At 34.8% G+C, this 27,914-nt stretch overlaps 6 protein-coding genes and 1 long non-coding RNA gene across 11 annotated transcripts; 3 read left to right on the top strand and 4 right to left on the bottom strand.

Annotated features, from left to right (window-relative positions):
- Nucleotides 1–97: 97 nt before the first annotated feature.
- Nucleotides 98–8,464, top strand: LOC103844419. 2 transcript variants are annotated; one of them, XM_009121205.3, is made up of 4 exons: nucleotides 100–4,215; nucleotides 4,334–4,960; nucleotides 5,058–5,192; nucleotides 5,283–8,464. In XM_009121205.3, exons 1-4 carry the CDS (start codon nucleotides 3,001–3,003, stop codon nucleotides 5,631–5,633), a joined length of 2,328 nt encoding a protein of 775 aa, XP_009119453.2. In that variant the 5' UTR covers nucleotides 100–3,000; the 3' UTR covers nucleotides 5,634–8,464. The 2 variants fall into 2 exon arrangements, with proteins under 2 accessions (XP_033138421.1, XP_009119453.2); XM_033282530.1 differs by having other exon boundaries at nucleotides 98–4,215; nucleotides 5,058–8,464.
- A 534-nt stretch (nucleotides 8,465–8,998) lies between these two features.
- On the bottom strand, nucleotides 8,999–9,700 carry LOC117128940. Its single transcript, XR_004452389.1, has 2 exons — nucleotides 9,517–9,700; nucleotides 8,999–9,396 (listed from the first exon to the last, which is right to left on the bottom strand). It is a non-coding gene; the product is annotated as an uncharacterized LOC117128940 (long non-coding RNA).
- Nucleotides 9,701–9,990: 290 nt separating this feature from the next.
- On the top strand, nucleotides 9,991–12,040 carry LOC103844053 (pentatricopeptide repeat-containing protein At1g06270). Its single transcript, XM_009120822.3, has 2 exons — nucleotides 9,991–10,290; nucleotides 10,418–12,040. The coding sequence occupies exon 2, from the start codon at nucleotides 10,481–10,483 to the stop codon at nucleotides 11,507–11,509; it is 1,029 nt and encodes a 342-aa protein (XP_009119070.1). The 5' UTR covers nucleotides 9,991–10,290; nucleotides 10,418–10,480; the 3' UTR covers nucleotides 11,510–12,040.
- A 1,692-nt stretch (nucleotides 12,041–13,732) lies between these two features.
- Nucleotides 13,733–15,132, bottom strand: LOC103844054 (ervatamin-B). The gene is made up of 2 exons (XM_009120824.3): nucleotides 14,638–15,132; nucleotides 13,733–14,555 (listed from the first exon to the last, which is right to left on the bottom strand). The coding sequence occupies exons 1-2, from the start codon at nucleotides 15,080–15,082 to the stop codon at nucleotides 13,966–13,968; spliced, it is 1,035 nt and encodes a 344-aa protein (XP_009119072.1). The 5' UTR covers nucleotides 15,083–15,132; the 3' UTR covers nucleotides 13,733–13,965.
- Nucleotides 15,133–15,605: 473 nt separating this feature from the next.
- LOC103844057 (phospholipase A1-IIalpha) lies at nucleotides 15,606–18,201 on the top strand. The gene is made up of 4 exons (XM_018655659.2): nucleotides 15,606–15,771; nucleotides 15,859–16,906; nucleotides 16,983–17,340; nucleotides 17,399–18,201. Exons 2-4 carry the CDS (start codon nucleotides 16,539–16,541, stop codon nucleotides 18,011–18,013), a joined length of 1,341 nt encoding a protein of 446 aa, XP_018511175.1. The 5' UTR covers nucleotides 15,606–15,771; nucleotides 15,859–16,538; the 3' UTR covers nucleotides 18,014–18,201.
- A 146-nt stretch (nucleotides 18,202–18,347) lies between these two features.
- LOC103844056 (transcription factor GTE4) lies at nucleotides 18,348–22,008 on the bottom strand. 4 transcript variants are annotated; one of them, XR_628248.3, is made up of 6 exons: nucleotides 21,925–22,008; nucleotides 19,504–21,832; nucleotides 19,367–19,415; nucleotides 19,164–19,274; nucleotides 18,938–19,071; nucleotides 18,348–18,745 (listed from the first exon to the last, which is right to left on the bottom strand). XR_628248.3 is itself a non-coding variant. In XM_009120828.3 (5 exons), exons 1-4 carry the CDS (start codon nucleotides 21,544–21,546, stop codon nucleotides 19,025–19,027), a joined length of 2,250 nt encoding a protein of 749 aa, XP_009119076.1. In that variant the 5' UTR covers nucleotides 21,547–21,941; the 3' UTR covers nucleotides 18,348–18,745; nucleotides 18,987–19,024. The 4 variants fall into 4 exon arrangements, 2 of the variants coding, with proteins under 2 accessions (XP_009119076.1, XP_009119077.1); XR_628247.3 differs by having other exon boundaries at nucleotides 19,504–21,941; XM_009120828.3 differs by having other exon boundaries at nucleotides 18,987–19,071; nucleotides 19,504–21,941.
- A 130-nt stretch (nucleotides 22,009–22,138) lies between these two features.
- LOC103844059 (CLAVATA3/ESR (CLE)-related protein 3) lies at nucleotides 22,139–26,569 on the bottom strand. The gene is made up of 2 exons (XM_009120831.3): nucleotides 25,839–26,569; nucleotides 22,139–25,228 (listed from the first exon to the last, which is right to left on the bottom strand). The coding sequence occupies exons 1-2, from the start codon at nucleotides 25,935–25,937 to the stop codon at nucleotides 24,986–24,988; spliced, it is 342 nt and encodes a 113-aa protein (XP_009119079.1). The 5' UTR covers nucleotides 25,938–26,569; the 3' UTR covers nucleotides 22,139–24,985.
- Between the last annotated feature and the right edge of the window lie 1,345 nt (nucleotides 26,570–27,914).

Genomic DNA, 27,914 nt, shown 5'->3' with positions numbered 1-27,914 from the left:
TATTAAGAAAAGAAAAAAAATAATAATTAATAATAGTTGAAAAAAAATTATTTGAACTTGGACTCAATGGCCCAAAGGAAAAAAATAGTGAGAATTGAATCTGATTTTTTAATAGGCCCAAATGGTCCAAAAGATATTTGATGTGGGCTGGATCCCAAAATAATGACCCAATATAGATTTGTTATTAATATTACTTAATTTCCCTTAATGAAACATGCAATGTTAGTGAAGGAAAGGGCAGGCTAAGGTAATTATGACAATAGGATCCTGCTTTAATAGTATAGATGACAAAATATATTTATTCAGATCATAGCACAATCGAATAAATGATATAATCTTACCAAAAAAAAACTAAAAGTCGAGTTCTTTCTTCCAAATGGATCGCAAGAAAAGACGCATAAAAAAATAATAAAATGAAAAACCTCTTTCGCGTGTTCATGTTGTGATGATTTTTAATAGGGACATTTAGGAGAATATACCCATCCGAAGCATAAATTAGAGGAATACCATGATTGAGACTTTATGCATTTTTGACTATCCTTTTGGATCATTTTTGACGATTTTGTCCCTGCAGAGGAGAGAAGAACTGGCACTGAGATCGAGATGTCAGACTGTATGCAGCTGTTTGCAGGTGTAGAGTATGTAGGGGCTTCACCTTATAATCCTCTGGTTATTAGGATAGAAGTGTATTAGACTGTCAGAAAAAATAAATCTATTTTTACTGTAAATATATCATGAAAATTTCGTAGAAAACTGCATTCAAGATTGTTTTTTTATTTATCATTTAAGATATATTACAATGGGTATTAAACTTATTTTTCTTATTATTAGATAGTATTATCAAAGTTCAAGATTCAGAAAAAAAAAGAGAAAAAGACAAGCAATGACAATCATAGAGATTATAGAGCATGAATTGATAAAAAAACTGTGTTGAAAAAGAAGAAAAATAAAGAGAAAAAATATAGACAAATAAATTGGGATTATCGTTAACGATAAGATATTATATAGCAGCTAATATGTTGCGTTACGTATCCAATATATATATTAACGGTTAACTTGATTGTTGACAAGTATTACATATTTTAGACACTATATAACTCTAAATATTAACGGGTAAACATTATGTTATCCAAAAATTAATTTGTAGTCGAATTATAATTAGTATAATGTGTAATCCCTAAGACATAGTGGTATATATCATTTATTTTTTATGGAATAACATATCAAAAGATGTCATATAAGAATAGTATTAGACGCTAACGCCAAAAAAAACCATGTACTTTAATGGTTTGCATAAAATGATCTAAATATATCTATGTCCACTTCAGTTGTTAGATGTCAAAATATATTTGTACTGTGGTGGTGTATTGAAAGTTTTTATATAATGTTAATTGTTATATAAAATGTTAGCGTATAAATGTTTTAGTTGACCATAACAATAATAATTATCGTTAATCTAAAGTATAAGCAGATGAGTCTTATGTAGTTGAAAATAGAATGGTAACCTTTAGTATTAGAAATTAGACATTATATAAAAGTCTAATCTTACTAGTTAACTATATCATTAGTATGTAAGCGGTATTGTAATTAGTATATCTGATCAATTTTACAGATAAAAAGAATGTTAGAGACAAAATTTTATAGTTAACGATTATCCATATTGTTAAACAAATAAAAAGAAAGTTAGAGGCGGAATTTTATAGATAACAGTTCCTTTTAAACACATATATAAACTGCAAACAAAATTTCTAATAACAACCAGTCCGATGAAAACTCGATTCCTCTATATAAAAACATCGGCATCAATCTTTTTTCAAAATCTTGTAACTGTCACCAATTATGAGTCCGCCAAATTATGCAACACATAAAAAAACTTGTACCAGATAACAATTAATCTGAAGAAAGTATCAGCTAATAATACATGTAACACGTAACAAATCATTTATTAGATAGCCAATACAAACTCACAAAAACACCAAAAGATCTGATAAAAAAATAGTGAATAAAGATTTAAATAAGAATAGAGGTTAAAAAAGATTAAATCGCATAATACCGAGTGGAAATAAAAGAAAGAGCTTAGAGTAGAAAGAAATAATAAAAAGAATCTCACCTCTTAAAATTTTGAGACAAAAGGTGTTTTTAGACTTCTTTCGTATGGACAGTAAATATAGGGTTTTCAGATAGCCTGACAGCTACAAAATAGCCTGACACGATTACAGAGGGAGTTGTAAGAAGGGCAAAATTGGAAATGAAAATCGATGATGAAGATGGGGGTAGTCTCTTTATTTCAGTAGTGTTTAGAGGCATACACGCCAATTTCTCTTTTTAATATACTGTAGTATATAAACAAACTTGGATATCAGTCCTCACATTTTTGAACTTTTGTGATTACCCTGTTTTGTAAGTAGTTACAAGATTTATAAATTAGTCAAATATAAATCAACCATTATTGCTATTTAAAAACCATTAATAGCTTAATAATATGGTTAACATTAAATATATAAGTTATTAATTTTAATTATAATCATAATATTAAGAAATAAAAATAAACTACTTATATGGTAGTAATAAATTAATTAGCTTTAATGAGGTCAGTGTTAAAGATTATTTTCAAGTATCGTTTTAGAAAAATTAATCAATATCATACAGAATTTTAAAATAATAATAAAATAAATATTGAAAGTTTTTATAAAAATACTGAAAATTAGTTTTACATATAATTGATAATAAATTAAACATTTTTTTTAAAAAATACATTAAAATTGTTTTCATGGAAAAATAAGTGTATATTTGTAAGTACATTGTGAACAGAAAATGTAAGGCTATTTTATTTAATTTAATGTGAATCTTTAAAAAAAATAGAAAAATAAAAACCTCAACCATAATTTTAATACTAATATGAAAATAAAAAAAAATACATACTTGCATAGTCCAACAATAAAAATAACTCAATAATTTATACTAAACAAACAGATAAAATATCTAGGGCAATTGCAGTAGATGTACATGGAAAAAAGATTATTTAGCTCCACGGTTATAACTGTTCGTTTTTTCAAATATTCCAAAAGTACCCCTACTCCACTTCAGCTCCCTCTGACACACCTATACTACGCTATATCTGGTAGAGGTCATGATTATGCTATACCACTCTACAGCACGCGAATAAACTCATTTCCCCTAAAAAATAAACGTTTTTCTCCATTATTACCTTACCACTATTCAATCTCCTTCTTCATTTTATTTTTCGGAGTATACGAAGCAAACTGTCTTTTGCAATTGTGGAGGGTGATAATTTTAGAGATGGTTTCTGCTCGGCTTGTTGATCATCCGGATTCACCAGAAGAACAACAGATGCGGCCAATTCCAAAGATGATGTTTGCAGCTGGCGAGGAACCCGTAGGTGTTCGTGTTCTTACTTATCAATCGTCGAGCGTTTTAAAACGTATTTTTAATGCGTTAGAGGAAGATGAAGTTGAAATTATTAGGCAATCTTCTTTTGGTAGATTGATCGAGATTGCAGACAAACCGGTATTTTCGGGTAGATTCGCAAGGTATTTGTTATCAAGGCAGCTCAAAACGAAGAAAAAACATGAGGCCTGGTTTAGATTTGCCGGAAAACCGGTTCGGTTCTCCCTTCGAGAATTTGCAACTGTGACGGGATTACCATGCGATAATTTTCCGCAGAAGTCGAAGATGAAGCTTAAGAAAACTATATCGGAGAAACCCTATTGGCCAACTTTTTTTGGAAAAGTTGAGGTGGTTACCGTCTCTTCTTTGATCAAGATGCTGTACCGGAAAACTGTAAAGGATAAGGAAATCCGGATTAAATATGCATGTTTGGCTCTTCTCGAATCGGTCCTTCTTCCTACAAGCCTCAACATGAAGATATCTAGAGAGCATGCGGAAGCTATTGAAGATCTAGGGGAATTTCTTGCGTCCCTGTGGGGGAGGCTTTCTTTTGACCTGCTTATGGGTAGTATTAAAGAGAGAGATGAGATTGGTCTGTCTCAAAATACGATTGTGGTTAAAGGATTTGTACTCGGTCTACAGCTAGTGTTGGTCGAAGCTGTACCTGCCTTGACAGAGGTGGTGGATGATACGGGTTCTTCATCTGAATCAGATGTCAAAGATCTCGATGGTGTTGGCCGTGATATTTTCCGGAAGAAACACACTTTGAACCCTGCTCACGCGCGAAGTGTAGACAAGAGAACTGATGTAAGTGATTTCAGTACTGTTATTAATCTTACTGTTTCTCCTTATGACGGAATATATATGTTTACATGATTCACCTTAATTGTAAGAAAATAATGATTTCAAAAATTTGTATGTTTAGGTTATTGTTCATAGCATCCTTGATGACGATCCTTTACAACCTCTTGATGCTGGAAACTTAGCTTATTCAGACGAAGAGCAAGATTCGAGAGTCGAGAACCTGGTTGAAGGCATAAAGGGTAATATAAATTATAATTACTCTTCTTTCGAAGGTGGGATGAGACAGATTGATGTGGAGTGTATGCGACAGTCTTCTAAAGGATCGTCGAAGTCAAAGAAAGCAAATAATTTGCACAATAATGTTGAACGCATTGATCCTTCTTATGTTGCGGCAACTGTGATAGAGAAAATGAAACCTCGGTTAGATTTATTGGAGAAAAACCAAAATGCCGCATCTTCTACGCTGGTTGAGATGGAGGGGAGAGTTGTTAGACAAGTGGAGTCCGTGCTGGTAAAGTTTAAGGAGGACATGATTAACAGTGTTAAGGATATGGTTTCTGGATTGTGCAAAGATTACTTAGCTGCCCACGTTGGGCCCCAATATGTTACCCCACCAGTTCGTAATGACGTTTCAGGCACATCAAACCATACGACTCCGGTGGCTGATCAAAATGAAGTAACTATCCGAAATGTTTTACGCAATCTTAGTGACTACTCTACTCCGCCACGGTCGACTCGGATGAGTCAGGTAATATGTTTGAATAATTTTAAGACTCGGACCTTCATATTGCGTTACATGTTATTAATTTTGTCATTTAATTGTCCATGTTCGTTTAAACAAATAGGATGAGAACCGGACTCCAACAATGAAGGATAATCATGGATCCGGATATGAGTGTGTTACTCCGGTACCGCCGAACGGAGCCCAGTCAGCCAATAGCGAGAGTCGTGCAAGGCAAAGTTCGTTTCAACAACGATTAGTAAGATTGTTTAAATTTACTTATAGATTTCTCATATTCTTACAATTTCATACTTTTCTATATTACTTACTATCCCTGTTTATTATTAAGGAGTTACATAAAAGGAAAGCACATAATGTAGAGGAGGAACCTTCATTCTCGCTTGGTCTTACTCAAGAAGAACAGAGTGTGGGTATAGTTAATGTTTCGGTACGCGAGGATGAATTCGCGGATCTTGTGCCTCCTATACATGTAGCTGACAACATAGAAGAAAGGCAATTATGTCGCAAGAGCAAGAGGCAGAAGACGGTTCCGTCAGGGCTTCTTGAAACATACCAGTGTGGTCCTCATTTACTGTCACGGTTGAGAGAATATCGGAAGTTTATTTTCTTATTGGATGATATGTCTGCTATGGAAAGGAAGTTTGAAAAACTGTCATCAGACGTAAAGAGGAATTCGTAAGTATTTTAATTTTTTTAACAAAATATAGCAGTAATGATTGTATTAGAAAATTTAGTTAATCTCAACAAAACTGATTTTGAGTTTTTAACAATAAACGAAATCAACGGAAATGAATGAGAAAACTAAAAAAATTACATTGTATGCATAACTAAACAACATCATTTAGGCTAAAAACAAATATAAAGGAAAATATAATGAAATGAATTCCCGCCCTACGGGCGCGTCGTAGTAATAGTAAAAAAAAAAGCGTTCGAAAGTTACATTTTTTTAGGAATAAAAAAACTAAAAAATAGATGAGTGGTTGAACCGAGCAGTTTCCGGTTAAACGTAAACCAACCTATTGAATACATCTGCCGGTTAGTTTTAAAACCACGTAAAACCTCAAACACGAGAGAAGCGTGTTAATTGCTGCTAGTCTACCTTGAAGAGATTTCTTCCTCATCGTTCTTCAAAGCATCGTTCTCAAATCTGTGAACGACGCATTGGATTGATGATTATCAGTGGTTCGGATTAGCGTATCGTTATAGTTTGATCAGATTTCGGAACCTCAAGTCATTGTCTACACATTTGACTTTCTCCACATTTTACCGTCCAGTTGTTCGATGATATTCCCCTGTGAAGGAAAATCTCGATCCTTATAGCTTCGGTGCCGTTTATATATATATATATATATGTTAAATGGAACGAAGTTGATTTAACTAAAATAACCATTTGAAACATTTCATATATGTAATGACGATCTTATTAAAGTGGATAAAATTTATTTAAATATTAAAAGATATTATTTGGTTGCTATATAATAGGGGATAGTTAATAATATTTAGTTGTATACAATAGGTTAGATTAAAAAATAAATAAGTGCAATAATCTTATATAAGTAGATTTTTTAGGATTCTTTCTCTTTTAATAGTATTGACTAGTTTCACACACTCTCACTTTTTTCTCTTTCTATCTCGATCTATCTTTTTTTTACAAAACTAATTTCCCTTTTTCTTTTGGTTATTTCATAAATAACCCCATAAATTTAACATTCTTTAAAAAAAAAATTACCGCATACTGCAGTGAGAGATGGTTTAAAGATTGAGGGATTTATCTTTTTTTGAAGTTTAAGTTTTGCTACTTTTTACGAGTGTGCATTAAATTATGGACGTTTAACGGTGTTAGAGCCAGCCATAAATAATAGCAAAAAACTGAAAAAGTGTTCGATTTTTTTTTTTGATCAAACTAACTGAAAAAAGGGCTTATTTGCTGAATAACCTAAATCATAAGTGAAATAAAGTGCATGCTTATGATTTTGACATAATTAAGTAAGTAACAATTATACCTCTTTTGATCCGGTTCTAACCCTCTCTTGAACAAGTAGCAGGTGAAAGGAAGAAGGTAATGCCACATCACTTAAATTAAATATGGCTAATAATAAGGCCACATCACACACATACAAACCACATAAACCAAATTAAATAAGGCCACATCATACACATACAAACCACATATGTTTTATTGTTTCAGTAAATATATAGAGGATAATAGAAAAATAATAGTTTGATAAATAATGTAGTCCATTCATTTGTGTAAATATAATGATGTTGTTCTCCATTAAAGAATAAATGTTGACAAATGTGTAGATGATGTAATAGGTAAAGTTACAATATATTGCGTACTATTCCTTAAAAATTTGAATATCTCTAATCTAATCTGGATATGTCAACCTACATTCAAGATATAAACAATTTCTCATGTTTTCAAATATCAAATATACCCAGGTTCATACCACTATACTATATGGTGGATATAGTATAGTACGTTTACAGTGTACTGTGAAATAACTTTAGTAGTAAGGTTATATGGATGTTTAATTACTATATTATTGGATAGAATAGACTGACACTACGACATGGATGAGTTCATATCACTAATACAAGTAACGGAGCAACGAGGGTGAGTTATTGAAACCCCCACCCAGATGATAACACTAAACTCTAATCTGGAAATGTCAACCCACATCCGAGATATAAACAGTTTTCCCCGTTTTCAAATAATGACATTAACCAGGTTCATAATACTATACTACACGGTGGATATAGTATAGTACTTTTAGAGTGTACGAGGAACTAAACTTAGTTCTCGTTCAATAATTCAGAGGACTTTAGTAGCAAGGTTATATGAATGTTCTATTATTCAATTATTGAATAGAATAGACTGACGGGTTCATATCACTAAAATCTAAACTCTAATTACTAAACCCTAACTCAAATATAAACCCTAAACCCAAATATAAACACAAAACCCAAATAGAATGGAACAAAATAAATAACATGGTACATATAAGTGAAACTATAAAATATCGATGATTGCATGAAAGAAGTTAATGATCACCCCAACCATACCTCCTCACCTTCTAAATACTAAACCCTAAATTATAGGCACTAAACCCTAATCCAAATATAACCTAAACCCTAAACCTAAATAAATAGATTAAGCTAAATCCTAATCAAGGAAGTATAAAACCAAATAGAATGTATATAATATGGTTTATTATACCCAAACCTTTACTTAGTAAATCTAAACCCTAGGCAGAAACCTATAAACCCAAATACAATCTATAAATTGTTTTTCAATATTAAACACTTGAAAGCACATTTACTTGAAATAAATAGATTAAGCTAAACCCTAATCAAGAAAATATAAACCCAAATAGAATATATATAATATGGTTTACTATACTCAAACATTTACTTAGTAAATCTAAACCCTAAACTCTAATCACTAAACCCTAACTCAAATATAAACCCTAAACCCAAATACAAACACAAAACCCAAATAGAATGGAACAAAAATAAATAACATAGTATATATTGGTGAAACTATAAAATATCTATGATTGCATGAAAGAAGTTAATGCTCACCCCAACCATACCCCCTCACCTTCTAAATACTAAACCTTACATTCTAATCACTAAACCCTAATCCAAATATACCCTAAACCTAAATAAATAGATTAAGCTAAACCCTAATCAAAGAAATATAAACCCAAATAGAATGTATATAATATGGTTTACTATACCCAAACCTTTACTTAGTAAATCTAAACCCTAGGCAGGAACCTATAAACCCAAATACAATCTATACATTGTTTTCCAATATTTAACACTTGAAATCACATTTACTTGGTTAGCATATTGCATATCTTATATTCCATATAGTCTAAGTAGTATACTTAACGAATGTTCCAAATAATCAAATTTGTCCAACACTCGAAAAATGAATTTCATATTACAATCAATCACACAAATTGACAAAGAAGAGACCTATCAAATTTAACAACATGATATATTATTACATTTTTAAGGAGTAGTATAGAAATATGTCTCAAATAGTATGGTAACCGTACATAAGTAGCTACACTTAAAAATATATACTATACTATTCATTTCACCAAATATAGTATAGACGGTGAATTCATCTTTTTCAATTCTTCTTTTTTTAGACAGACTGATACACATTCATTTCGTTCACCACCATATAGAGATCATCTTCATCTCCTCTCTTTTTCCCGACACGATGATGCTTTAACTGATTCGCCGTCGTTGTTCTTCACCACTAGATCTGTAAAACAAAATCAAAAACAAAAACAGAGTATGTAAACAAAATCATGATTGTGAGAATCAATTGATTTAAGAAAAAAAAGGAGAAAAAAAAGAAAAAGATTTTTTGTGTGCTTACCGTCTACGCTTTCATCGCTGTCTGTTCTTCACCACTAGATCTTTAAAACAAAAACAGAAAAGAAAACAGAAAAAAAAAACAGAGTATGAAAACAAAAGCATGATTGTGAGAATCAATTGATTTAAAAAAAAAAAATGAAAGAGTTGTTGTGTGTACTCACCGTCTTCGTTAGAACAATTGATTGTTCTTTTGCTGAAGTATTGAAATAGAAGAATTATGTGACAGAAGAAAATGTATGATTTTTTTGATAATCTGAAGAAGAAAGAGAAACACTGGAATGAGATGGTGGAGTACAGACGTGGAGGTGGTGGTGATGGATTAGAAGATGTGCTAAAAGTTTTTTATATATTTTTTAATTATTTTTGTTAGCAGGTTTTACCGGTTGGTTGCAAGGGTAATATGGCAATAATCTATAATGTGTATAATGTATATTGAAAAAACAGGGTTTTTAGTTAGTGGATGAATTATAATTTGTTTGATTGATGTAGGATGCAATTTCCCCTGAAAAAAGTGTTCGAAAGTTACATTTTTTTGAGGAAAAATAGATGAGTGGTTGAACCGAGCAGTTTACGGTTAAAAGTAAAACCAACCTATTGAATATATCCGCCGGTTAGTTTTAAAACCCAACACGAGAGAAAAGCGTGTTAATTGCCAGTCTACTTTGAAGAGAATCCTTCCTCATCGTTCTTCAAATCTGTGAACGACGCATTAGATTGATGATGATTCGTATTAGCGGTTCGTGATTTACTACCCAGTTCGATCAGATTTCGGAATCTCAAGTGATTGTCAACTCATTTGACTTTCTCCACATTTCGCCGTCCAGTTGTTCGATGATATTCCCCTGTGAAGTAAAATATCGTTCCTCCTCGATCCTATTATAGCTTCCTGATTATTCTTCCTGGGTTTAGCTTGGAACCTTCCAAAACGCATTCAGGTATGACTCTCCCGATTTACATGAAACATACTTTTGTCTTTCTGAGGATCTAACTGAACAGTTATCATCATCACTGAGAGTTTTGAATTGATTAGTCGAATGATTGTATGTGTTCTTTATGCTCCAGGTTTTGATTTTAAGATGTCAAGTTGATGACTTTACAGTCAAATCAGATCTCTGGTGTTACGTAATGGCATATCGTTTCACACATTTGCGAAAGCCTCTTGCTTATTCTCCCTCCCGCAGCATCCCCTTTTCTCGGCAAGTCTCTTCCTTTGAAGCCGTTGAGAAGGCTATCAAATGCGCCGTCGAAACAAAAGAGTATCTCCAGATCCCTCACCTCGTTGTCTCGCTCAAAGAGCCTTACCAGAACTCAAAGCTCTTCTCTTTCCTCTCTGCTTTCCATCATCATCATAGAATCAGAGTCATTGACGAAATCCTCCAGAGTTTCGTGCCCGTGAGACCTCGTTCTCTGCCCAAGATTGTCTACTCTAGTCTTCTCACTTACTGCCTTCAGAGCTCAGATCCACTTCCTTTGTCCTTTGCGATTTTACAGCGTACTCTTCGTTCCGGCTGTCTTCCTAATACTCAGACTCATCTCCTTCTGTCTGATGCTTGGCTTGAACGGCGAGGAAGAGGATCTCAGTCTGTTGTGGAGATTATTAACGAGATGAAGTTGATTGGGTATAGTCCTGATACTGGGACATGCAACTATTTAGTGTCATCACTCTGTGCTGTTGATAAGTTGGATGAGGCGGTTAGAGTTGTTGAGGAAATGGGTGGAGCTGGTTGTATTCCTGATGTGGAAAGTTACGGTGCAGTGATTAATTCAATGTGTTTGGCTAGAAAGACTAGCGATGTGGTGAAGATTGTCAAGGAGATGGTGAGCAAAGCTGGAATATCTCCGCGGAAAGGGATGCTGACAAAAGTGGCAGCAGCTTTGAGAGCCAACAGGGAAATCTGGAAAGCCATAGAGATGATTGAGTTTGTCGAAAGCCGAGATTACCCTGTGGAATTTGAGACTTATGAGGTGTTAGTAGAGGGTTGCCTAGAGGTTAGGGAATACATTTTGGCAGGGAAGATGGTGATGAGAATGACTGATAAAGGGTTTATACCGTATATCAAGGTTAGGCAAAAAGTGGTCGAGCGTCTGATTGGCATTGGTGAATGGAAGCTTGCCTGTACTGTTAGACAAAGACTTGCCGAGATGAGGTCTTAGGCACTTCATGTACTCATCAGATTGGTGCTAAAATTTTGTAAGAGTAGCTACTGTTACGATACTGTAATGGAATTCAATTCATACCCCGAACTTGGGAATATTATGTTGTTTCTTGTAAAACAGATTTTGTTTAATAGCAGAGATACGTTTGTCTCCATATCGTTTATGTATTGTGCGCTTCATCTGCAAGCTCCTGAAAGCTGTTGTAGAGTATGGCCCTGTTTGTTCGTACATCTGGAAGCAGTGCCGTCCCGGTAAATTTGGTGGCCTAAAGCATATTTATATACAATATCATATATTTATACAATATAAATAAATAAATAAATATATTATATTTTCTATTTGAAATATAAAATGATATAGTAGGTTAGTTATGTCAGATTAATATCAGATAATTAATAGATACTTTAGTAAAATAAAAACCACTAGTTTGTTTGAATTATTATTATTGTAATCCTAAATAACACAAAAAATAGAAACACATAGATAACAAATAAATTATTTCAACTAAAAGAGGTTGTTTTAAAAAAATATATATCAAACTAAGAGAGAAATGCACATGTAAAAAAAAAAAGAAGGAAACATTACGAGTTAACATAAACCATAACGTTGAAGGTGCAAACTCCAACTCAAACAAAAAGTAAAAATAATATTTTTAACCACTTGACCATAATCATTTTTCAAAAAAAATGTGGCCTCTAAAATTGTAAAAAAAAATTGTGGCCTAAAGCTATTGCCTCACTGGCCTTATGGCAGGGACGGCCCTGTCTGGAAGATGCATCCAGATGTCTTATCCAGATGTTTCATTTGGGTGTTGTTTGTTTCTTCATTTCGTGCATGCATCCAGATGAATCATCTGAATGCATCTATGTTCGTTTTTTTAACTTGCATTTGCATCCAGATGGATTTGTTAATAAAATGACTAAAATGTTTTTTTTTTATGTTTCGGCAGAAAAATAGCATTTTTACGGTAAATATGTTTTTATGGGTTTGGCGGAAAATATGTTTTTGTGATTTTGGCGGAAAAATACGTTGTGCGGTTTTGGCAGAAAATGTGTTTTTGACGAAAAACTGCGTTTTGCGTTTTGACAGGAAAGTTTTTTTGCGATTTTGGCGGGAATTTTCCGGTTTTGTCAAGAAATGTGTTTTTCGGTTTTGGCAGGAAAATGTGTTTTGCGTTTTTCAGGGTTTTGGTGGAAAAATGCATTTTCCGGTTTTTGCGGGAAAATACGTTTCCAGTTTTGGCAGGAAAATCCGTTTTTCGGTTTTGGCGGAAAAATATGTTTTCCGGTTTTGGCAGGAAAATGTGTTTTGTGGTTCTGGCGGGAACATTTGTTTTTTCCGTTTTGGCGGGAAGGTGCGTTTTTCCGGTTTTAGTGGGTACATGTGTTTTTCTGGTTTTTGCGGGAAAATGCATTTTCCGGTTTTGGCGGGAAAATGTGTTTTCCGGTTTTGGCAGAAAAATGTGTTTTCCGGTTTTGGCGGGAAAATTGTGTTTTCCGATTTTGACGAGAAAATGCTTTTTTGTGGTTTTGGCCAGAAAATGCATTATTCTGGTTTTGACGAAAATATGTTTTTTTGCGGTTTTGGCCATAAAATGCATTATTTCGGTTTTGACCGAAAAGTGTGTTTTTATGGAAATATGTGTTTTACATTTTTTGAGAAAAACGCATTTTGCGGTTTTGGCGGAAAAGTGTGTTATTCAGTTTTTGCGAGAAAATGTGTTTTTCAGTTTTTGCGGGAAAATGTATTTTTCGATTCTGGCGGAAAAATGTTTGCAAAAAAAAAAATAGAATTTACGATTTGAAAATAATATTTGATTTTAAAAGGTCATTTTTGTCATTTATCATTTTGGACTGAACAAAATGCATATGCATCCAGATGCACCATCAAGACTCACCTTCAATTGGATGAGAATTTGAGATGAGTTTTTAAAAATTCAGTTGGGTGATCCATCTAAATGTAGCATTATAATGCACAAAACGAACATCGATTTGCATTTTCACCCAGATGCATAAGAACCTTGTTTTGTTCAATATCAGTAGTCTCAATGCCAAGTTTATTGTTATAAGAAGCAGGTCCTCAAATGGATTACCTGGATGAGCAAACGAACAGCACCTATCTGTAGTGTCGAGTGTGCATATAACAGTGTGGAAATAGTGATGCATGAGAACCTTGTTTTGTTCAATATCAGTAGTCTCAATGCCAAGGAGAAAGTATCAATGGTTCAAGGGAATCTCTTGTGATTTAATGGCCAGGTATTACATCCAGACTAAATACATGTTTCTATTATAATCGCATCTTATCTTTGGAATCCTGTAAACAGCACCCTGGTTCTCAATTATCTCTAGTACATTATTTCACTATGTAATTATTTTAGCTGCGCTATTGCAGATTGTCACAGAAATTTTTCATATTAATTCTTTGTGAACGAAATAGAAAAGGCTCTTGAGGACTCACTGCAGGGGATAGCTTGCAAGCATAGTAATACCACATTTACCCGTCTCTTTACGATAACCTCGTTCCATCCGTATGTAGCCTTCTTCACCCCAACCAGTTCCCCATGTATTCTTTACAATCCAATACTTTTCGCCCGCTTCCTCTCCATATCCGACAACAGTCACTGCATGGTTGAGACTTGATCCGCAGTAACCTGTGAAAACACCAGAAGAGTAGAACTGAAAGATAAACCCATCAGCGTCAATTCCAACTGATACTGGTTGTTGAGCAGCAGCGACTTCTAGGCTCGCCTCGTTCGGGGCTACCTTTTCGTATCCTGTAATCGTAACGATTTTATTTTGGGATTTTTCTTGGTCGCAGCCGGTACCATCTGTGGCTGTGTATGGGTAGTCGTCCAGGGCGACGAGTCCACCATTGGCTATGAGGTATTCATATGCCGTTTCCATTAATCCACCACTACAGCCTTTGTTGTAACTTCCGGTGTCGCAATCTATGAGTTGTTGTTCTGAGAGAGGTATTAAATTCCCTGTTTTTATCTTGGTGATGCCTTCAATAGCTGCAACCGTAGCGAAAGCCCAGCAACCTCCTGTACAAAATGCAACGAGATTGTCAACAGTTGTGTATGAATGTTATCTTTCGAATGGGATCCTAAGAGCATAATGTCATACCGCATCTTCCTTGATCTCTAATGGGAGTCACAGCACCTTCTTTCCTCCAGTCCACAGCGTCCGGAACATTGCCTGATGCTGATGGGTCACAACTATGGTTGCTGTGTAACCTCGAGGAAGACGTGTTTAACCCGAGGAAATGGGCCTTAAACTCGGAGTTGGTCATGTCCGCAAATCTGTTCTCCGCTAACTTAAAGGGCAAGTGGAGGGAGTTGATGTAGTCAATGAACTGGAGATTAGACTGGAATATCCCAAACCTGAACATCCACTCATCCTTTCCTCCATATGATTTTCCGTGGTATTGAAGCCACTTCCCAAACTGCTTCTTCAGGGTGTTGTGTGGGTTGTACACAGAAGAACTGACGGAACGCAGCCTTGAAGCTATAAGCACAAAGCAAATCAAAACGACGAGGGTCAGGTTAGAATTTCTAAGTTCATTCAGCATCTTTGTTTGTTTTGGAGTTTGGAAAATGAGTTTGGTTTCTGGTATATAAGCCTCAGTCCCGTGGCTGCTCTCTTTGTCACAGGTTTAGCGTTTTGTTGCAGTTTCAATGAAACAAGTTTCCTTCTGTCTCACTCCTGGTAATATGCAGAGATACGTAGGTAAAGGGTTTGTTATAGAATTTGGTTTCTTTTTGGTCTAGTTACGGTACAAAATCGCATCGTCTTTTTGGATACAATGTATATTTTTTTTCATTCATCTTACGGATAGGTTTCTATTCTGGATTCATGAGTGATCTAGTAGCGCAGGTGAAATGAAAGTGAGAGCACATGAATTATCTTCTTCGTTTTCAAGAAAATAAGATATTAAAAAGGTCGGCTGATGTACATATGTTTATGTGATTCATGTATAGGCCTGTTCTGTTTCTCCAGAAGATATACTTGTCCCATGGAAACTGAAATTTTCTCTTCTTTACATTTTGCAGGAAGTATGCTCCTGGAGCACTGGCACACTATGTGGTTGACAATTCATGGCCTCTTTCTTTGTCATTTCTCTGGATAAAATACAAATTTCGACCCAAGTTGGTTCAGCTTCTTGAGCTTCGGAAAAAACATGCTGTTGGAAAAAAATTTCAACCAAGTGGGAAGTTTGAGGCTGCCATGTCTTTTAACGTTCAAGAAGTTATCGTCCAGGTACTTAATACTTGTTGTAGCATTTGTAAATCTTACCAGTATATTCCTAGTTAGTTTGACACTTAGAGTTTTCGTTGATTGCATAAGGTTAAAGATAGTGCGAATATGTGGTTGGAGATTCGGTTGAAGCTGCTTGCAGTCAAAGGAAAAGGAAAGAAGTATCTTGAGGATGGATTGAGCACTTGGTTTGGCTCAAGAATATAGATACGAAGGGTTGTAGATTTTTATTTTGAGTATCTCTACTTGATTTCATTATAAAAAACAGGTGCACTAGATGTAATAGGAGTTTTGATTGAATAAATTTTACATTCATTCAAAAAAAAAAAAAGAATATGTGGTTGGAATCAAGTTCATGACAGTGCCTCTTGAAGCCTCCTTAGGTTCCTGAAAAATGATTGCGTCCCTTCAGATGTGACATGAATATGCACCTACTCGTTCCTTCAGAAAGAGAAGAGAGAGATACTGTTCAGTAAGAATACTGTGGATGATTAGCTGAATTGTGAATGATTCTCCTATAGTTAGGAAAGGCTCATCAAATGCTGAACTAATTGTTCTTCTGGATTGGTTTCTTCTGGACAGATGTGTTTCGGCTCGGTTGAACCGAATCAGGTTAGACAGACATTGATAAAAATTTCCCTTTAATTAATTTAATTTCTGTGTAACTAACAATACATGATTTAAGCGTTGATTTAACCGTCAATACCATCAATATTAGACCTTGAAAGTTGCCTAACTCTTTATATTTTATCCTTTTAAACTGTTATAACATGCGTACACTTAACAAATACTTAAAAACCGGCACTATATATGTGAAGGGCCATGCATTAAGGACCAATTCCTTCACACAAAGGAACAATGTTACCATCCAGAAAAAGCAGGGAAAAAAACTAAAGGCAAGCATGTTGGGAGCCATAGCCAAGAGGTGGAAAGTTCTAAGCGGCCAAAACAAATGGAAAGGCCTCCTTGACCCACTTGACCCAGACCTTCGTCGCTACATCATTCACTACGGCGAGATGGCTCAGGTTGGTTACGACGCCTTTAACTGGGACCGTAAGTCCTTATACGCCGGTGATTGTTATTACTCTAAGAGCCAAATCTTTGCTCGAACTGGCTACCTTAAAGCCAACCCTTTCAGGTATTATTACTTCCCACAAAAATCCAAAATGTTCCATTCATCTTTGTTTCGACCATCCAAAATGTCACATTCTTAGGTACAATGTGACCAAGTACATCTACGCAACGGCTTCTTTAAACCTACCAATCTGTTTCATCGTCAAGTCTTTGTCAAAGGAAGCATCACGCGTGCAGACTAACTGGATTGGTTATGTAGCCGTGGCTACAGACGAAGGCAAGGCGCTGTTAGGGAGGAGAGACATTGTTGTAGCTTGGAGAGGAACTCTTCAGCCATATGAATGGGCTAACGATTTTGATTTCCCACTTGAGTCAGGTGTCAAAGTTTTCCCTGTATTCGACTCCAAGATCGTGCCTCGTATTGGAAGTGGCTGGCTCGATGTCTACACCTCTTCTGATGCTAAGTCGCCTTATGACACTACTAGCGCACGAGAACAGGTCTTCACAGCAACCTTTCTTCCATTTCTTGTCCTCTCTCTTAATGACTTGGTTTCAGGTACAAGGAGAGCTCAAGAGATTGTTAGATGTTTACAAGAACGAAGAAGTGAGCATCACTTTCACAGGCCATAGCTTGGGCGGAGTAATGTCAACTCTAGCAGCTGCAGATCTTGTCAATGGCAAGAAAAACACGATCAGTTCAGGTCTTGAAAGAAAGCAAGTTCCCATCACAGTTTTTGCATTCGGGTGTCCTCGAATTGGGGACCAAGACTTTGTAAAAATCGTCGACTCACTCAAACAACTGAACATCCTGAGAATAGTCAATGTTCCGGATGTGGCACCACATTATCCACTCTTACTGTATGCAGAAGTAGGCCAGGAGCTCCAGATCAATACGTTGAACTCGACTTACCTGAAAAGGTCTCTAAACTTTAGGAACTATCATAACCTGGAGATATACCTGCACGGCATGGCGGGGATGCAAGACAAAGCGGGGCTGTTTAAGCTGGTGATTGGTCGGGATATTTCATTGGTCAATAAAGGTTTAGATGCTCTGAAAGACGAGTTCTTAGTGCCCAGTACCTGGAGGTGTCTTGCAAACAAAGGGATGGTTCAAAAGGATGATGGCACATGGCAGCTGGATGTCCACAGGAAAGATCATGATGATGATTAACCCCTCAAACTAGAAAAACCGGCTACAAGAGTTTTACCTATACGAGTTTAGTTGCAAAAACTTATAAAATGTTCCACACAATATGTTTGTTTGTACACCTAATTTTTCTAGTTTAGTGTGTCCCATCTCGTAGATAAATCTTGTATTTCTCAACTTAAAATTACGTTACATCGTTATAGAAAAGTCCACAGCTCTCTCTTTAATTAGGCAAAAATTATTGTTATGCTGTAGATTGATTCATGTGGTAATTTTCACTAACATATCCAGTGCTAACTTGTGCACTTTGTAAATCTAAGTTAGTTCGAGCCAGAACGATACTTTAGAAGCAACGAGAAAACGACGAATGTCACAAGCTTACAAATACACAAGTCATCAAGAATCTGTTGTGATGATATTTTCTGATTCAAAAGCCCTAACTAAAACAAACATGAACCTAGTCAACCAAACTAAACTGCTCAAGACCAGAGAAGAACAGAGAGAGGCAAGATATACAAGAGTGCCGAAACAGACCAGACCAACCCTCCTACGGTTACATCTAAAAGTAGAGACAGCCACATCATCCTACCAATTCTAAAAACGAAATCAAAAATATATTTATTCTATGAATACAATACAATCTTTCCTTCCAAACCCAACTACTGTGTAATATTTCTGCCTCAAGCCTGTACGTCACATCATCCTTAGCCTCTCATATGCTCTTCTAACGCTATCTTCCCCATCTTTCTAAACGCCCTGTTTCACCATGCATAAAAGTAAAACCATCAGATTTGGTTATATGATCAGAAACCCTCAGGCATAAAGCCATAAGCAAGCAAACACTACCAACTAACTAGTAACTACCCTCCCAATATGGACCAGATGTGAACAAGAGCAATCACATACACAAATGTTAGAACAATGCCAAAATAGAGACAAGGAAGATACCGTTGAAAAGATTCCATTAACACATGTGCTATCCAGGAAACACATATACCTTACATTTTTGTCAACACCAAATCTCTTGTCCAGTCTCTAAGTCTGATCTGATCCAGATGACGAAGAGCTATCGCTGTCCGAATCTGCAGACCAAACACAGAGGGGGTTTAGTCACAAAAATCAAAACAGCACCAAGGTAATATATTAGATAGATAGCTCAAAGAAAAGCATGTACCACTAGAAGAGCTGGAACTACTGGAAGAGCTGCTTGAACTACTTGATCTGCTTGTCTCATTGTTTTGCTTCTCCACTTGAGAAGGTAATGGGGTAGGGAGTGTCTTTTTAGCTGATAAGAACAAGCAGAAAGAATTATAATCCAAAGTAGTACACACCAAAAGGGAAGTGGTAACACAAAAATGGCTGGCTCTGCAAAATTACCTGTGTTTCCACCCTCCCTAGAAAACTCACGTGCCACTGGTGCTGGAGCCTGCAATAAAGGAAAATATATATATATGAAGATGAGCATACAAATTAATTAAAAAGGACAAAGGAGTTGAATTCTCAGGCGATCATACCATCTGTTGTTGGCCATTCCTCTCGGCCTCTGCTCTAGCTTGATTCGCTAGCTCAGCTTTTCTCTTTTTCTTGCTCAAACCCTTTTTGTAGTTGATTACAAATCTGTCCAACTCCCACAGGGTCTCCGGATCAACACTATCTATATCGACTTCAATTTCTTCATCCTGTAGCTTCACAGCAGTGTTCCTCTTGTTCACAATTTGCACAATTGCATCTAGTTTGTCTGGAGGCAAATTCTGCAAATGGCCACTAAGCTTCTGCTTCTCTTCATACGTCATATCCCTTTTATTTGGTTCGTTTGCCTTTGGCTTCTTCAGAGCAGGTGTCCTTCCAGAAGGTGTTGTGCTGGTCGGTGTTCTGCCAGGCGTTGTTGTTGGCTTTGGATGCTGCAAGTCAGGATGATGACTACTCCAGTCTGCTCTATCTATTGTATTCCTCACATTAATAGGTGGTGGTGGCATCGTAGGACCCAGTCTAGACCTCATTGTAGAAGCTGGAAGATTCATCTCATAACTAGTGACAAATCTCATTTGACGATTATAGTCTGCCTCTATGACAGCCCATCTCTCCTCAAACATCTGTAATAGCACTTGCGCCATGATATGGACATCCTGTCCCGGTGGATTGTAAGTCATGGCGTTGTGGAAAGTAAGTCTAACATCCTCTGCAAATTCTCTTGGTGACTCGTACACATTTCTTGTTAATGCAGACTTGACCGTTCCCAAATCCATAGGGTGCTCGATAATGGTGAAGTAATCATGCAAACCTAGAGCCTTCACATCTACAGGAGCATTGAACACCCAACCATGCTTATGCTTCATCAGCCTTTCAAGTAGTGCACTGCAATTCTTGAAAACTTTAGAGCCTGCACCAAAACCATGACCAACCTCCCCTCCGTGCTTCTTTGCACTTGATTTTGATTTCTTGTTACTCTCTGTGGGTGGCAACTTGTCACCAAGTAAAAACTCTGAATTTCTATAAAACTGATTTGCCTTGGGTGTTCTTTTCTCTTTCTCCACATGCTCACTTAACCCCTGAGTATTCTCTAACACGGATATACTTAGTTGATTTAAAGGCCTTGGTGTTCTGATGACCTCACGAGGAAGTCCAGCTGACGCAAAACCTGAGAGAATCCTTCCTCCTCCATTAGTAATACCAGTGCTAGCCAAGAGACGAGAGTCGTCATACGCACCAATCTCGCCCTCTTTATCCTCTATCCTCTTTACCAGACCTCTGACCACGTTAAGCTGATCTTCAAGCTTCTTCCTAATCTCCTCTTTCTGTTGCTTCGATTTGGAGGGTACATGTATCTTTATGCGTCCATCTACGCCCTCCTCCATTGGCATGCTTTCACCAGCAGAATCAGAGGTAAGCCCTGCTGTCTGTTGAGCATCAGGGGCATCTCTTTCCGGAAGGTTTTCAGGATGAGCTTCTTTTACTCCATCTACCACGTTTTCAGAAGATACTTCAATGGGATTCTTGTCAACAACAACAGTATTGATATCTTCCACGGATAGGGTTTCAGAAGGTGCATCAATAGCCTTCTTGTCAACAACCACGGTGGTAACATCTTCTTCTTGGGCAAGGCTTTCAGAAGGTTCCTTTATAGAGTTCTCATCGACAACTACTGTATTGACATCATCTTGAGTTTTAAAGCTTTGGGAGGGTACTTCCACAGACTTCTCACCTACAACAGTATTCGCATCATCCTGAACCAAAGGACCTGGTACAGATTGAATAACGCTCTTATCAGCAGCGCCCAAACTGACATCATCATGAGGCTTATCAATCACTTTGTCAGAAGGTGCTTCAGTTGAGTCTTCCCGCGACTTGGTCTCAAGAGCAGTCTTTTCTACAGCTATAGGATCCGAAGACTCTGGAGCTACAGTTTCAGGAGGATTCAGACGATTGTTTGCTTTCCCAATTTCATCGGTGGCAAAGGCAAAGAAAGGTGACTGTTTCCTCTGACCTTTACCTTTCCTAGTGTAAACTCTAATGCTCTGCTTCTCTCTTCCTCCATCGTTAACAGGCTCCGAAGCCATACATGAACTAAATTTAACGCCTTTCTTCACTTCTCTAGCTTAAATCTAGCAGAAACCCCTCGAATCAGAAGGACCAATATCATCCACCGTGAAAAGCCGCCCGAGAAACCCTAATTTCAAGGCGGAACCTTTCTTTCTTTCGATCGATTCAGAGAGTGTGTAAACTTTCTTTCGATCCACTTTAAGGTTGCCGAGATGAATTCGAGTAGATTGCAGAGTGAATAAGAATCCCCCACGGTGACAATTAGGTCATTCGAATCTCTGAGCTCCGAGATCGACACAAAACCTTGGGAACAAAGGAGAAAGACTCTGAGTGAAGAAGAAGGTATGTGTGGGGGAATATTGATCTTAAAAGAGGTGAATCGGAGAAAGCTTTACCTGCGCGATTTTGGAGAGAGAGAAGGCGCCGCAGAGACGACAACAACAACCAGCGTTTGAGATTTGATTTTTCCTTACCCGACCCGGATCTTTTTAGGGTTGGGCCGACATCAAATCAATTTGACCCAAAATAGCATCTTTTAAGCCCTCTATATCATAAACTTATTAGGAAAAAAAAAGAGGAGAAACGATTATATATCTTTTTCTTGATATATTTTTTTCTAAAATGGTGCTTTAAAATAGGTTCGTAATATTCCAATTGACATTTTCATTTATGAATAAAATATATATTCAAATTGTGGTATGTTTTGCCGTCAATTTTAAATAGTACTGTGAATCATCCAACAATAATAGTTTCAAAATCATTTGATATGTAAAATCATTTAGTTTAGATATAAGATTTAGTGTCAACTAGTGTTGTGGTTCCTATTTAGATTAAATTTTGAAGACTTTAATATATATATATGTTTGTCAATGTTAAATATTCTAAATATTTAAATCCACATTAAATTTAACGTTACCACCTCCCCTTTATCGAACTTTCAAGTGTCTCTTTGTTACACTATTTTCTAAACTTACACTTTTCAAAAAAAATTAGATACATAAGTTACAAAAAAAAAAGAGATACATATAAGATGAAGTGTTCCTTATTGATGAACTATCTCGTATTTAATTTGTGTTGAAAATAATGCTGACAGTCTTCACTATGTACTTGTGGGTCTCAAAAATTCATAAACATTTTTTTTTTGTCGACAACATTACAAACTTATATAAACTGTGTAAACTACACCGGGAAATATTGGTCCATGTGAACGACGAAAGACAGCTGTTTTCTGGCACTGCGTGCTAGATTATCCGCCTTTTTATTTTGCGTCCTTGGTACATGTATTATCTCTGAATATGTAAAACTCTCTTTCAGATTCCTGATGTCTTCCAAATAATTTGCAAAAGCTGGTCATTCTTCTGGTTCTGAAACCATCTTCACCAATTGAGAACAGTCCGTTGCGAACGTAACCTGAAATTGTCTTAAGTTTCTCATACATTCCATTGCCCATAGTAACGCCTCGAACTCTGCATGCAGAGGAGAGAGAGAGACGCTCTTACATTCCTAGCTCCCATCAGACCCACAAATCCAACTAAAGTACTGAACCAGCCCTGATCAGAGAACATATCCCCCTCTTTCCATGATCCATCTGTAAAACACCATCTGCCGGGAATCAACGGAGGAAGCGTAACTTGAGGCTCTGCTCCCATCTTCTGATCTTTCTGCAACTGGGCATCAACCCAGAGTGTTGATTCCGTCTCAGCCAATTTAAGAGTATCCCTAAGATCTATCTCCAGATTACTAAAAACCTTATTATTTCTTCATTTCCAAATGTACCAAAGTATCCATGCAAATTAATTATCTTCCATAGGTGGACCGACTCTCCAGAATAGATGATCCATATTTGTAAATAAAGAATCTGTCGGAAAAATAGCTTGATTTGTTGGGATCTTTGACAGAGCCCACACCTGAATAGCTGGAGGGCACTCAAAAAACACATGGTTAATCGATTCCTCCTCTGCTCCACATCTTGCACAACATATATCCCCTTGCATCCCTCTTGCCTGCAAATTCTTCTTGGCTGCTATACATCCTGAGATCAGTTGCCAAAGAAAATGTTTCATCTTTGGTGGACACCGGATTTTCCAGCAAAAAGCCTTTAGAACATCAACCATAGGACCAATGAATGACGGTATTCTCTCCCTATCCGGGTAAATCCTCTCCACTTGATATCCTGATTTGACCGTAAATTTTCCATTATTTGTGAAATGCCATCTATTCCTATCTGCCATATGATATCTACTCAAAAGAATACTTTCTATAATTTTCACATCCTATGGGTCCACCAATGTCCGAAGAACCTGTGAATTCCATCTTCGCGAAGTGGAATCAATAAGGGAATCCACTGTAAGGTCTGGAAACAAATTGTGTTGATTTTTATTGGCTGGTCTCGGGCGAGTGGTTGGGAGCCAAGGATCGTTCCATACTGATATAGAAGATCATGTTCCCACCCTTTTGATTAGTCATTTGCTTACCAGAGATCTAGCAGAGACAATACTCCTCCAGTCGTATGACGGAGAGTATGATCGAACCGGTTCAAGTGGTGAGGCATTCCTAAAATACCTACCCTTAAATACCCGAGAGAATAACGTGTGTGGCTTTTCTATTAGCCTCCATAACTGCTTACCGAACATTGCTGTATTGAAATCAGTTATATCCTTAAAACCTAATCCCCCATCTTCCTTGCTAACACATACCTTATCCCAAGATTTCCAATGTAGTCCTTTTGTGCTACCTACAGGACTCCACCAAAATTTTGCTACCGCACTCGTTAATTTTCCCCCCCCCCCCGTTTCAAAAATTCAAATATGCAGGTAAATTCTCTCTAAAACCTACATATTATAGAGAAAATCTCACAAGACAGCAGATGAAGCTTAAATCTTAACATAGAGCCTCAAATAACCAAGACAATGCATATGAGATAATGTAACCAGCAACACATTAGTGGAAAGAGATAGAATTGTGCCATAAGAAAATTCTACATATGTTTATAGATCAAACAAGCTGCTTTTAGGTCACACATCTTTTAACTTTGAAGATTTAAGCTTGAATGTTTACAATCCGGTGTCAGTGAAATTAAACACTACACCGTTAGAGCACCTTTAACGGTAGGTTATTAAGAGAGATTCTTAATATTAACTACTAAAAAAATAATAAAAAAAAATACACAAAGAAGAAAGAGAATAGAAGTGGTCGAGGCGAAACAATGATGACAGGTTTGCAAACTAACCCGATAGATGTCAAATAACTAGAGATTCAATTAATTAAATGAAATGAAATGAAATACATTAATATAGTTAAAATAATTTTTTTTTTATTTTTTTTAGAAATCCACACAGTTTGTCCCCGATAATGTTGCTCTTACAGTTAAGTTCAAAAAGTTGTAATAATATTAAACTTCTCCAACAAAATCAAAAAGTTCAAAAAACACATGCAGAATTGTTGTCTCCTCCTTCGTTAGTGATGATTTGGGTCAGGACCACCGGGGCTGAGCCGCTTCGAGTCAAGAGTATTGCCGAAGACCACGCCTTCACCTTCTAATTTAGCATTCAGCTCTTTTAGCCTCTCAAAAAGCTCACTTCTAATCTTCATCACACGGCTTGAACCGGAAAGTCGCTCTTGTACGACCAAAGATCGACATTGGTGCACTGAGAGTAGTAGAAGAAAAACGAGACAACCCCATATATTGACACTTGCCATGTACAGTGCCGTGCGAAGGTTTTTGGAGGCCCGAGGCGAGTTTAAAAATATATTTTACATGATATATTTTTAATAATAATATATATATATATAACACTCAAAAGTTTTGAATTATTACATAAACATTTTTTAAATTTCTTTTAAATCATGAACAAAATGTATGAATTTGTAATATAAATACAAAGATATAAATTTTTGATTGAAATGTTATTAGCTGTCAAAAATGTAAATCTTAGCATTTAAATTAACTATAATAAACTATATATTGAAAATATTGTATTTTCTTTATCAAATTCTCATAAGTATATAAAATAAATCTAACTCATAGCATATAAAAGAAAAGACCAATGTGATCAAATATTTACAGTTTTTTAGAAGTATAATCTTTATAGTTTTATTTAAAATATAGCAAAAATGATCACAAACCTAATTACTTAAAACAAAAGTCCAATTTAAATTCAAATAAAAATAAAAATTTAACTAAGAGAATATGTTAACTACTATGTAAAAGTATTTTTTTTTTGTAATTTGGGGCCCTAAAATTTTTACAAAATTTGGGGGCCCTAGGCAAATGCCTTTTTCAAAAGCCTCTAAGCACGGCTCTGGCCATGTAGTATATGATGACTCTCTCTCTTAATGAAGCTAAGGTATATATAGTCTTTGAAGTGTTAATGCAATAAATTGATCTCTGTATAATAGACGCTAGCATCCATGGGTTTATATAGTTCAAGAACTAAGAGCATCATTAGTGATGAGAGATTGATTCATTAAGTCTCTCATTAATATAAAATCAATATTTTTAGTGTTATTTAATTTGAGAGACTTATGCTAATTTTGGACTTCCATTGGTGAGATACTCACTTAAAATTCTTATCAATATAGTATTATTATATCTAATCTATTAAAATAGAGTCCTATTTTTTATCTACCATTTACCAGTTATCATTTATTTTTGGACTTCCATTAGAATAGCACGTGTTTGGATATAGAAATGTGTTTGGTTCCTTGGATATCTATCTAATCTATTAATTTAGGGTTCTATTTTTATCTACCATTAGCAAGTCATAGTAGGACCACCTACAGAAATAGTTAAGATGACATATTTGATTACTTACATTAATAATAAACCAACTATAAATTTAAATTATAACAAAATCTGTTGAGAAAGAATCTAACAAAATCTTACTTAAAATTTAAATATTTTTATAAAATAATATATTAATTAATTTCGTAATCAATAATATAATATTGTTATAAATCAATGTTAACTAAAAATTTTTATAAAAAAAGAAAATAAAAATTATATAATATTTTTTAATAAATTATATGATTAGATTCTGTATTATATAAAAATAGAAGTTCTATAAGAATTAAATATGATAAAATTATATTAAATAGGTAAATTAACAAATTTTATTTTTTAATTGTTTCATTTAAATAAATTATCACTCATCATTAAAATGAGTTAAAATTCGTGAACTATATAATATTTTTATACAAAAATAACTTTATTAAGATATGTTAAACTTTTATATCTACAACTATATATTATCTTTTATTTATTTTGAAACTCTTGACAATATATTTTTTAAAATGTTTATATAAAAAGATATAATATTATATAATAACCTTTAATTCATATACTATTTAAAAATATGTTATTAGAAAACTATGAAATTTTAGTAGTTCAAATCAAATTTTAATTATAATGTTTTCTTAATTATAACAAAATCTGTTGAGAAAATTTAGAAAATATCACCAAAAATTTAAATATTTTTTTATTATAAAATAATGTATTAATGTAGTAACAAAAAAAAATTCAAAATGTAATCTTCCAAACTTAAATATAGTACTGTAATTTTTCAAAGTTTACTTGACAAAATATAAATTTTGAAAATAAATATTCAAACTCAAAATGATAATATTTCAAATTTTACAAAATATTAAATCACAGATAATAAATAATAACTTTTTGAAATGCACCATGGAAAAAAATAAACTATATATGTTGTAAAAATTAAAGCAATCGAATATTTTGAAAATATAATTAAAAAAAAAACTTAATATCATAGCATCCAAAAATATCTTAATACATTAAAATTTAGTAAAATAATATGATAGATGCTACTATGAATAAAATTTACTAAAATAATAGATCTATAATATTTAAACAAATTTTTTTTACTTAAATTCTGTAAAATAATAAAATAATATATGTTAAAGTATATTTTTTAAAGAGAGCATGCAAATATAAATTATCTTGAACATATTTATTTTCTATAATATAAATTTTAAATTTTTAAAAATGTATTATAACAGAATTTATAAATTAAAGAAAAACATATTTTGAAGGAGGTTTTCTATTTGATTATTTCATATTGTTATTTTATTGTATCTAACTCAAAAATATATTAGTAAGAAATAAACATTAATAACAAAGTAAAATGTATTAAAAAACACTATATATGAATAATGCTGAATAAAAAATAAAACAATAATATTATAGAATTACATAATATATAATACTAAAATGAAAATTTTAAATTTAAAATATTTGTAATAATATCTAATGCATTTATAAAATGAAAAAAATATCCGCAAGAACGTGCGGGTCAAAATCTAGTTCTCTATTAAAAGAGAAGTACCATTTTTATCTATTACAAAATAGTCATACTAGAAGTCTAGG

Source organism: Brassica rapa, chromosome A10 (genome assembly GCF_000309985.2).
Source record: "Brassica rapa cultivar Chiifu-401-42 chromosome A10, CAAS_Brap_v3.01, whole genome shotgun sequence".
NCBI classification, from domain to species: domain Eukaryota; kingdom Viridiplantae; phylum Streptophyta; class Magnoliopsida; order Brassicales; family Brassicaceae; genus Brassica; species Brassica rapa.
The sequence above is the reverse complement of the archived record's forward strand: the minus strand, read 5'-3'. Positions and strand labels throughout refer to the sequence as shown.

Excerpts from the sequence above, each read along its gene's own strand:
- LOC103844419 (XM_033282530.1), top strand. The coding sequence starts at position 3,001 with ATGTACATGGAAAAAAGATTATTTAGCTCCACGGTTATAACTGTTCGT. Across the intron at positions 4,216-4,333 it reads GTGTAGACAAGAGAACTGAT|GTTATTGTTCATAGCATCCT; the intron begins GTAAGTGATTTC and ends TTGTATGTTTAG. Across the intron at positions 4,961-5,057 it reads GGTCGACTCGGATGAGTCAG|GATGAGAACCGGACTCCAAC; the intron begins GTAATATGTTTG and ends TTAAACAAATAG.
- LOC103844053 (XM_009120822.3), top strand. The coding sequence starts at position 10,481 with ATGGCATATCGTTTCACACATTTGCGAAAGCCTCTTGCTTATTCTCCC.
- LOC103844054 (XM_009120824.3), bottom strand. The coding sequence starts at position 15,082 with ATGCTGAATGAACTTAGAAATTCTAACCTGACCCTCGTCGTTTTGATT. Across the intron at positions 14,556-14,637 it reads TAGAGATCAAGGAAGATGCG|GAGGTTGCTGGGCTTTCGCT; the intron begins GTATGACATTAT and ends CATTTTGTACAG.
- LOC103844057 (XM_018655659.2), top strand. The coding sequence starts at position 16,539 with ATGCGTACACTTAACAAATACTTAAAAACCGGCACTATATATGTGAAG. Across the intron at positions 16,907-16,982 it reads CTTAAAGCCAACCCTTTCAG|GTACAATGTGACCAAGTACA; the intron begins GTATTATTACTT and ends TCACATTCTTAG. Across the intron at positions 17,341-17,398 it reads CTACTAGCGCACGAGAACAG|GTACAAGGAGAGCTCAAGAG; the intron begins GTCTTCACAGCA and ends ACTTGGTTTCAG.
- LOC103844056 (XM_009120828.3), bottom strand. The coding sequence starts at position 21,546 with ATGGCTTCGGAGCCTGTTAACGATGGAGGAAGAGAGAAGCAGAGCATT. Across the intron at positions 19,416-19,503 it reads GGAATGGCCAACAACAGATG|GCTCCAGCACCAGTGGCACG; the intron begins GTATGATCGCCT and ends CCTTTATTGCAG. Across the intron at positions 19,275-19,366 it reads TAGGGAGGGTGGAAACACAG|CTAAAAAGACACTCCCTACC; the intron begins GTAATTTTGCAG and ends TGTTCTTATCAG.
- LOC103844059 (XM_009120831.3), bottom strand. The coding sequence starts at position 25,937 with ATGCTAGCGTCTATTATACAGAGATCAATTTATTGCATTAACACTTCA. Across the intron at positions 25,229-25,838 it reads AGAGAGTCATCATATACTAC|ATGGCAAGTGTCAATATATG; the intron begins ATGGCCAGAGCC and ends ACGGCACTGTAC.